Genomic DNA, 11254 nt, shown 5'->3' with positions numbered 1-11254 from the left:
AACACTCCTCCATCATCACACACTCTCATTTAACACTCCTCCATCATCACACACTCGTTTATCACTCCTCCTCCATCATCACACACTCCTTTAACACACTCCTTTAACACTCCTCCATCATCACACACTCGTTTATCACTCCTCCATCATCATCACACACTCGTTTATCACTCCTCCATCATCACACACTCCTTTAACACTCCTCCTCCTCCATCATCACACACTCCTTTAACACTCCTCCTCCTCCATCATCACACACTCCTTTAACACTCCTCCTCCTCCATCATCACACACTCCTTTAACACTCCTCCTCCTCCATCATCACACACTCGTTTAACACTCCTCCTCCATCATCATCACACACTCCCTTAACACTCCTCCATCATCACACACTCCTTTAACACTCCTCCATCATCACACACTCGTTTAACACTCCTCCATCATCAGCTTCAGACCGAGGACATGGACATCAGCCGCAAGACAATCTTTAGTATAAACGGCACTGTGGACTTTCACACATGATCTGGATAACGGACTTGCAGTAAGACTGAAGGGGTTTGGGTTCCTGGGTGGAGGGTGTGAGTGGGGGTCTGATGGGGTTCTTTTTTTTTAATGTAAATATACTTTACCAAACTGATGCATTAAAGGCATCTTGAAAAGTCTCTCTCTCTCACACTCTCTCTCTTGCTCTTTCTCGCTCTGTCTCTCTTTCCCTCTCGTTCTCCCTCTCTCTCTCTCTCTCTCTGAGCTGTACCAAAATGAGGAATCCGTGATCTGGACACTTTTCCTGCTTCAATTTCACACACACACACACACACACACACACACACACACACACACACACACACACACACACAATGGCACACAGGCACAGTAGCCTGTTATTAATTGATGAGCTGTAGAAGATTTTACAGAGAGAGGGTGAGAGAGAGAAAGTAAGACAGCACCTGGATCAATTACCTAGAGTGAGAAGAAGGGATTTAGATAAAAGTGAGTTTTTGAAAGGTGTGTGTGTGTGTGTGTGTGTGTGTGTGTGTGTGTGTGTGTGTGTGTGTGTGAGAGAGAGAGAGAGAGAGAGAGAGAGAGAGAGAGAGAGAGAGAAAGAAAGAAAGAAATGGTGAACACTCTTTGTCTATCTAACACAAAAGGCCATGTAGGGCTACACACACACACACACACACACAGAGTTGGAGATAATCATTACCCGCCAATCTTCCGGTGTATAAGATGCACTTAAAACCCAACAGGGAGTTTTGTCTGACTCCTGCTGTCCCCACACACACACGCACGCGCACACACACACACACACACACACACACACACACACACACACACACGGTAATCTGACATGCTGCTTTTCCTTCATCTATAATTCAGAAGAAGCCATGGGACGCTTCCTGTTTCTACACGCTCCTGAGTGCGCATCACTGAGCACTGAGTTTATTCATTTATCAAACACCAGGCTTAGATTAGATTTCTCACATCAGACTCCGAAGCTCTTCACTGTTATCCGTTCCGTTCAGTACGGTGAGTTCTGATTGGCTGAAAGAAGTAGGAATGAAGTATGTTGTGGATTTTAAACATGGGAAGCCCAACACATGGCATCAGGCTCGTTAAGTCTGGAGAACTCTGTTGCTAGGCAACTGGGACAGACGAACACAAGCATTGGCAATTTAATTCATTTCCTCATTTATGTTTTAACTTTATTACCGAAAACAATACAATGCCAAAGAACAATACCTAGTTAGATATTCAGTGTACTATTTTTTGTATTTATTTATTTATTTATTTATTTATTTATTTTTAAAATGACATATAAATTGCCTCTCTGTACTCCCATGTAGCTGTTCCGACTTTTATAGAGACGCAGCAACGACGGAAATGAAACAAAAATGTCAATGTCAACTTTTACCTCAGACGTGTCGATAAATTACCAGGAAAAGCCACAGAACCACTGTAATTACACAATTAGCACGGACCACTAACTGAACTGCCGCACAGTCGGCCATATTGAAAAGCTGTAACATGGTATCATGGCCGAGAGCGTGTGGAATACTGAGTAGTCTGAGGGGGGGGTCCGATTCTCCTAAAATAAGAGGAAAAGGAAATAACAAAGAAAACACAGACGAAACGTTGAGGATCGCGTTCTGATGAATCACTAAATCACCACGTACTAAATTTATTTGAAGAATTCACAATGAAATATCCGTCCCCGATTGTTTCAGACTTCCGAACACCGCTATAAAATACTGTACCATTTCTGTAACGACTGTTAACGTGCCTCAGACTCTCAGGCTTCTGAGAAAATAAAAGCCTTAAATTAAATAAGCAAAACTGTCAGTTAGGAAAAGTGCTCATAAATACATTTAAGTCTTTTATTTGTCTCCTAATGAGGAATATGATTTAAATTTCATTCTACATGCAATATAAACACTATAGTTGAGTAGATGCATATAGTTGAGTAGATGTAGATAGATGTATATAGTTGAGTAGATGTAGATAGATGTATATAGTTGAGTAGATGTATATAGATGTATATAGTTGAGTAGATGTATATAGATGAGTAGATGTATATAGATGTATATAGTTGAGTAGATGTATATAGATGTATATAGTTGAGATGTATATAGATGTGTATATAGTTGAGTAGATGTATATAGATGTATATAGTTGAGTAGATGTATATAGTTGAGATGTATATAGATGTATATAGTTGAGTAGATGTATATAGATGTATATAGATGAGTAGATGTATATAGATGTATATAGTTGAGTAGATGTATATAGATGTATATAGTTGAGTAGATGTAGATAGTTGAGTAGATGTATATAGTTGAGTAGATGTAGATAGTTGAGTAGATGTATATAGTTGAGTAGATGTAGATAGTTGAGTAGATGTATATAGTTGAGTAGATGTAGATAGTTGAGTGGATGTATATAGATGTATATAGTTGAGTAGATGTATATAGATGTATATAGTTGAGTAGATGTAGATAGTTGAGTAGATGTATATAGGTGTATATAGTTGAGTGGATGTATATAGATGTATATAGTTGAGTAGATGTATATAGATGTGTATATAGTTGAGTAGATGTAGATAGATGTATATAGTTGAGTAGATGTATATAGGTGTATATAGTTGAGTAGATGTATATAGTTGAGATGTATATAGATGTATATAGTTGAGTAGATGTATATAGATGTATATAGTTGAGTAGATGTATATAGTTGAGTAGATGTAGATAGTTGAGTAGATGTAGATAGATGTATATAGTTGAGTAGATGTATATAGGTGTATATAGTTGAGATGTATATAGATGTATATAGTTGAGTAGATGTATATAGTTGAGATGTATATAGGTGTATATAGTTGAGTAGATGTATATAGTTGAGATGTATATAGATGTATATAGTTGAGTAGATGTATATAGATGTATATAGTTGAGTAGATGTATATAGATATATATAGTTGAGTAGATGTATATAGGTGTATATAGTTGAGTAGATGTATATAGGTGTATATAGTTGAAATGTATATAGATGTATATAGTTGAGTAGATGTATATAGGTGTATATAGTTGAGATGTATATAGATGTATATAGTTGAGTAGATGTATATAGTTGAGATGTATATAGGTGTATATAGTTGAGTAGATGTATATAGTTGAGATGTATATAGATGTATATAGTTGAGTAGATGTATATAGATGTATATAGTTGAGTAGATGTATATAGATATATATAGTTGAGTAGATGTATATAGGTGTATATAGTTGAGTAGATGTATATAGGTGTATATAGTTGAAATGTATATAGATGTATATAGTTGAGTAGATGTATATAGATGTATATAGTTGAGTAGATGTATATAGATGTATATAGTTGAGTAGATGTTTATAGATGTATATAGTTGAGTAGATGTATATAGTTGAGTAGCTGTATATAGGTGTATATAGTTGAGTAGATGTATATAGATGTATATAGTTGAGTAGATGTATATAGATGTATATAGTTGAGTAGATGTATATAGGTGTATATAGTTGAGTAGATGTATATAGGTGTATATAGTTGAGTAGATGTATATAGATGTATATAGTTGAGTAGATGTATATAGTTGAGTAGATGTATATAGTTGAGTAGATGTATATAGATGTATATAGTTGAGTAGATGTATATAGATATATATAGTTGAGTAGATGTATATAGGTGTATATAGTTGAGTAGATGTATATAGGTGTATATAGTTGAGTAGATGTATATAGATGTATATAGTTGAGTAGGTGTATATAGTTGAGTAGATGTATATAGATGTATATAGTTGAGTAGATGTATATAGGTGTATATAGTTGAGATGTATATAGATGTATATAGTTGAGTAGATGTATATAGATGTATATAGTTGAGTAGATGTATATAGATGTATATAGTTGAGTAGATGTATATAGTTGAGATGTATATAGATGTATATAGTTGAGTAGATGTATATAGATGTATATAGTTGAGTAGATGTATATAGATGTATATAGTTGAGTAGCTGTATATAGTTGAGTAGATGTATATAGATGTATATAGTTGAGTAGATGTATATAGGTGTATATAGTTGAATGCATGTATATACATGTATAAAGTTGAATAGATGTTAGCGTCGCATCGTGACTGTGTTGTTGGTCGTTTGTTAGATAAGTAAAAGTATTTGTGGAGAGCTTATCTCAGCGCTAAATCTTTTTTCTGTTTTTTTTTTCCCCTTTGGTATCATCATTTCTGATCAGGGTGTGAGTCTCTGGAACGATAAACAGGTCTTCTTCTTTTTTTTTTTTTCTTGTTCATATTGGGAATTGAGAACTTTGCTAATCTCTTTATCTGTCTTTCGCCACTACCTGAGAAGGGCGTTACACTCGGTCGCTGTGAGCCCTCAGGTGAACAGGTGTACGTTTTCCCATTGACTCCCGTTTCCTCATTTCTACCTTCTGCCATGTTAACAGGAATTAAAAATCATGCTGTTCCTGTTCTTCAGCTTCTCAGTCACCTGAATCTCACCTGGGCTGCATTCCAGTACTGTTGCTAATCTGCGCGCTCAGACCTGCAGCTCGATTTGTTAAATAACATCGTTGATGTTTTCCGTCTTAAGGATCGTTCGAGTTATTTAATTGGCCGCGGTTAATAATAATCCAAACACTTGGAAATAACGTCATCATCGCAGTGTAAATATCCTGAACACGGATGACTTTAGACGTAGAGATTTCTGTTCTGGATCGTGATTGATCAGAAGGCATTGATTAATACAGTAGGACCCTGATCAGGGGCGGAGCTTACCCAGGAGGCCTTTCTATAATCTGACGCTTATTGCAGAAGGACAAATTCAGCATGAATTAAAGAAATTTCTGAATAATTATCGTTAGAAATCTACATTCTGGTTCTCACCCCGGTGCGACTTAAATCAGCTGTTCAAATAGCTTTTTATTCCTTCTTCTCCCATCGTTCTGAGGGCGTTTTCATTTCATCGTTTTAGCCTTTTCAGGTCTTTCTGCTTCTCTCGATTCCCGTCCCTCGATTCAGAGCGTCCCAAAGACGGCCTTTGACTCGCTCGGCGTGTTAATTAATATATGATACGGTTTTCTACAAAGAGCTGGAGGACGAATCGAACTGAAAACATGTTTACGTGCGTAGAAAAAAATAAAAGAGAAGGCGGGAAGTAGTGAAAGCCGATGAATAAATCCTTCTCAGAAGGCTTTTCTGTCTCTAATCGAGCTGCTTGTTCGCGCCTTTCATCTCCCACGCTTTCCGCTCGACTCGAGCGTGGTCTCTTTAATGGTCACGATAAAAAGAAATAAACGCTCGCTTTGTTTCCCCGAGTTGAGTCGTATTTCTCGCCCCTCTTTTATTCCTAGCGGTTGTTTTTCCCTGTGTCGCAGTGCACGCTGGGAACTATCCAGAGCGACGGGTGTTTTTAACGCTGGTTTTATGGGCGGAAGTAAACAAGTGCAATTGTTGTAAATTCGCTGATTAGCAGCTCGCCTCCTCTACGCCTAGTTTTTTTAAACGCGCGAGGCGTTCAAACTCGACAATCAAGAAGTGTTTTTTTCAGAGATTCTTATCCTTGTAGACCGGGCGGCAAACACCAAACATAAACAAATGAATTCTGATGTGTTTTACGTCTCGAAATCCGGTTTGTTTGTTTGTTTATTTATTTGTTTGGCTTTTTTTCACACAGCAGAGTGAAGCAGAATCCAATCCAACAGCACACCTGACTGTAATAGTAATAATAATCATAATACTAATAATAATCATAATTATGATGATTAGTATTATTATTAATAGATTTTTATTCCAAATGAATAGATTATTCAATAACATTTGCTGAAAGAAATGTTGGTGTGTGTGTGTGCATGCATGTTTAGGCTCAACCTATTACGACAACGTTCGGCCGTTGGCTTATCCGGACTCGGATGCTGTTCTCATCTGCTTTGACATCAGCAGACCAGAGACGCTGGACAATGTGTTAAAGAAGGTACACACACACACACACACACACACACACACACACACAGAGCGGTGGGACAGATCCATAAAAGACAGCAACTCCGGAAAACGATTTATACTTGAAGGATTCGTTAGAGTGAATCAGATAAAACGATTCGAAAGCCATAATGAGTCAGACGTCTTTGTTTCCTGCGCACTAAAGGAAGCGGACGTGTCAAGCTCAGCAATCGAAACGTGTCGTATAATCGTCTCATTTACAAAAATGACAGAAAAGAAGAAATCAAACCATGAAAAACGCACAGCGCGATTTCTGAGAATTCGGTACGACACCGTAAAGAAGGCGACAATATTTTTTTTCCCCTTCACTGCCCCACTCACGACTTTAGTTCCTACCTGCTGCTACCGTAGTTCCTACAATAATAGAAGATCAACTTCTAAGCGTGATTTCATCTTCTCTCGTCGTACACGCCCTCTCGTGATCGTTAAACGTTACGGAGGAAAGTAAAGCTCGGACAGAATGAGGAGATCTTCTGCGTCTCGAAATCGACCGTGTCACGTATAAACAACAGTTTTACACGCACGGACCGAATTCACGTCTGACTGGTGAGCTTTAGAAATTTTATATAGCTACGTTCTCATTATTATACATATCTAATAATTCTGGACAGGCCCCACCCACAAATGGTCACTACACGCCCACAAGAGACAAACTACAAGCGACTGGGTCAGTATTCTTTTTCTTTCTGTTTTTGTCTATACTCTCTCTCTCTCCTTCAGCTGTCTCAGGACACACACACACACACAGAGTTAATTGCTGTTTTGACAAGTGTGTGTATGTGTGTGTGTGTGTGTGTGCGCACAGTGGCAGGGTGAGACACAGGAGTACTGTCCCAATGCGAAGGTGGTGTTAGTGGGATGTAAGCTGGACATGAGGACGGACCTGAACACACTGCGAGAGCTGTCCAAACTCAGACTGATACCCATCACACACGAACAGGTGACACACACACACACACACACACACACACACACACACACACACACACACTTTTTGGGGACGGAAATCCTCACCCTCAATCACATCCTCTCCCTCCATGTCTGATCGCTCTGGGTTCTTAAATCGATTTTTAAAATCACTTCAAAATGGCGGGTGTGGGTTTAAAATGGAGAACGAGTAACGTGTACAGGTTTAGTGTTTAATAATAGATTTACCGCCCCGCTGTCACACACACACACACACACACACACACACACACACACACACACACACCGCTCTTAGCGCTGTCGCTAACAATACTACAGCATTTCTCATGGATATTTAATGAGGAAATGTTCTGAGGTCCAGAGATTTTATGGCTTTAAGGCAAAATAAAGTGTGTGTTGAAGTCTAAAGTCTAAATAATTGACAGTTAATTAGACTGCGCACCCACATTTATTCACATTTATCTATTCTTAATACACTAGCTCTGCCACTAATTTCTCATTAATGCTAACAGAAGCCGCTAGCTAACGTGAGCTAACCCGACAGCATCCCTGAGGGAATTTTGATATGATATTAATACACGTTTCTCATCAGTAATGCTAATAGTAGCCGCTAGCTACCATGAGCTAACTAGACAGGATTTCTGACAGGAATTTGATCATATTTTCACGTTTTTACTGCTAACTGTAGCCGCTAATTAAACATGAGCTAACCTGACAGGATTTCTGAGAGAATTTTTACTCAGTTGTTTGTTTGTTTATTTATTTATGAATGTGGTCACTAGCTACCATGAGCTAACTAGACAGGATTTCTGACAGGAATTTTATATCATATTCAGATGTTTATCATAATTAATGCTAACATCAGCTGCTAAGTGGATGCGAGCTAACCTGACAGGATTTTTATACCATATTCGTAGATAATTCTCACTGTTAATGCTAACAGAAACCACTAGCTAAGATGAGCTACCCTGACAGGATACCTGTGAGGATTTTTATATCACGTTCATACGTGTTTCCTACCATGCTGCTAATAATAACAACTGCTAGGTAGCATGAGCGAACCTGACAGGATTTCTGAGATGAAACTTCAGTTATATTTAATAATCTTTCCCGCTAACATTAGCCAACTGGCTCATCTGATCACGCAAGTTTTAATTTATACCTATAAATGTCCTTAATTGCTAATGCTACCAACTGAACCTTTTTTACTTTTTTATTAGTAAAAAAAAGAGAACAACACCCCTAACCCTGGGTTTTGAGTCATTTAAACACGTTCATATTCTTTTATGCTAACGCTATGAACTATTCTGACAGGATTTCGCAGACGTTTATTAAATCTAGTACATTTCTAAACATGGAAATTATTTCCTGCTAATGCTAGCTAAAAATTAACCAGGCAGGGGTTTTTCTGCTAGCGCGTTAACATCTTAAGCTAATGTACTATAGTTTTGAACATTTAAGCAACTCAAGGCTGATGATATAAACCAATAGTACCTCTCACTCGAGAGAAAATGAAACTCATAAGATAAATATTTTCAGAAAAACCTGAAGGTATCAGTATTTGCTAACTGGCTATAAATGTTTATCCGCAACGGCTATCAAGCTAAGTAGCATGGGAGAAAATCATTGTTCTTACGATACTTCAGTGCAAATACTTAAATTTTCTTTTTAAACACACTGTCATTTCTATTTAAGATTTATTCAAAAGGGTTAACGCTTAGCGTTCATTTAAAATACAATCTAACTGAAAAAACAAAATATTTTTTGTTAACTAATATTACGAGTTAATGCTGTCTGGCTCCCTATCCAGGGCACTTCTCTGGCGCGACAGATCGGCGCCGCGGCCTACGCCGAGTGCACGTCCAAAAACTCCGAGGACAGCGTGCGGGATGTTTTCCACATCGCCACGGTAACGTGCGTCGGTTACGACACACAGCGGCTGAAGCGCACCGGATCGCGGCGAGGTCTCAAACGCGCTTCCCAGAATCCTCAGCGCTCCGAGATCCTGGAGCTACGCAAAGACCGAGCCAAGAGCTGCACGCTGATGTAGGGGTCGCGACCTCATGACCTCACGCTCTACAGCAAGGACTCACTTTATGTTTTCTCTTTGATTTTCTTTTTAAGCATTGGATTTGATATGGACAGTTAAGGGTGAAGGTTATGAGATGTTCTGAAGCATGAGAGAAGATGTATTTATTAACTGATTTTTTTTAAGCGCTGAACTCTTTCGCATCACAGAGGAGTGAGTCAGTAATAAAACCACGCCCCCTCCTTTTCCTGGAAGCATTGAGATATATTTACTCACGTTTTATTAAAGAAATGTACATTTATTTTTGTTTATTTTTTTTAGAAGGAAGTCGACACTAAAAGGACTAAGAAAGTTTATAGAGATTTTTTTTATTTAATTTTTATTTTTTCATGAGGAACGCTGATGATGCAGGGGTTCCGGGACTTTACTGATTTTTTTTAAATACATTTTTTGTTGTTGACATGTGACTGTGAGTGGGTTTGGGACCTTAAGGAGAAGAAATTTAGACATCTGAAAACCCCAGAGTAAATCTCCTGATTAAACTAAATTCACTGGACGTTCATATTTGGCGTCATTTCGTTGACTTCTGACTCAACGCATAAGATTGAACTCCTCATGTTGTTTATATCAGAATCTTTGGTTTGTTGCCCAGTGATCCGAACGTGTAGGAGCTCGAGATGCCGCTGACGCACTTTATTTTTTATTTGATTTCTAAATATCACTGTATGACACTTGGGGTTTTCCGTCACTGTTCAGACGGATACATGGGAGGGACGAACTAGATATATTTTACAGATTATATAAAAATAAGGATATAATAGTCATAATGTATGAAAATGTAAGAACGCATGGGGGGGTTGTGTCGTGTCCACGCAGGTGTAAAAGTACTATTGTAATAAAGAAACAATACTAAAGGCAAGGAAAGGAAGCTGGTGTGTGACATCATTTCCTGTCTTACTGCGGAGAAGACTTTAGTTCGGACGAAATAGAACAAAATGAACGGTCACGGATTACAGAAACAGTCTGGATTAATTTTATACATAAAATATATATATAAATAATATGTAGATGTATATGTAGACATAGATATAGATAGATAGTGTCATCACTATTGACTTTGGGGGGGGGGCCCTAAAATAAAGTGTTGAGATAAATTAAGAGTTTAATAGAAAGATATAGAATAAAAGAAGGAACTTTCTCAAACCACTAACTAAAGTACGGCTTTATGAAGTACTTTAGATTTGTTTGATGTTTTCTGCAGATCACAATCCGATGAACCAAATTTATAGGTTTAAAAAATGACATCAGGTTATCTATAAAAACAACAAACTGAGAGTCTAAATTAGAATTTAACAGCAACTTCAGGTAATTAGCGCTCTCATGGACCATCTCTATCTCTCTCTCACACACACACACACACTGACTCAGCCATTTGACAAACACACCCAACAGTCACAAAATGCTGTGTGTGTCTGTGTGTAAACAATAAGGCTGTGGGAATTTGTTAGTAAGTGACTGAACTTTTCTGTTCTTCTTGTACGAATCTGCGTGTGTGTGTTTGTGTTTTGAAGCCCTGCGGCATTTTATAGTTTTGAGGGAAGGAAGCACAGCGATCCGTGTGTGTGTGTGTGTGTCCCCGTGTCCTGTTCTCACACTGACCTCATGGATATTTAAGAGGTAGAGTAACAAAAGTCTTCAGAGTGTAAATAATCCTCTTCAGCAGGGTGGTCGCTGATTATTTTCCTCTAATAGCACCACACA

At 38.0% G+C, this 11254-nt stretch overlaps 1 protein-coding gene across 1 annotated transcript in view; it reads left to right on the top strand.

Annotated features, from left to right (window-relative positions):
- Window positions 1–10417, top strand: part of LOC108273785 (rho-related GTP-binding protein RhoN) — a 14328-nt gene extending 3911 nt beyond the window's left edge. The window contains exons 3-5 of the mRNA XM_017483308.3: window positions 6399–6508; window positions 7343–7477; window positions 9275–10417. Coding sequence (XP_017338797.1) covers window positions 6399–6508; window positions 7343–7477; window positions 9275–9514 — 485 coding nt within the window. The 3' untranslated portion in view covers window positions 9515–10417. The remainder of the gene's footprint in view (window positions 1–6398; window positions 6509–7342; window positions 7478–9274) is intronic.
- The last annotated feature ends 837 nt before the right edge of the window (window positions 10418–11254 follow it).

This window comes from Ictalurus punctatus, chromosome 13 (assembly GCF_001660625.3).
Source record: "Ictalurus punctatus breed USDA103 chromosome 13, Coco_2.0, whole genome shotgun sequence".
In the NCBI taxonomy this organism is placed as follows: Eukaryota; Metazoa; Chordata; class Actinopteri; order Siluriformes; family Ictaluridae; genus Ictalurus; species Ictalurus punctatus.
The sequence above is the reverse complement of the archived record's forward strand: the minus strand, read 5'-3'. Positions and strand labels throughout refer to the sequence as shown.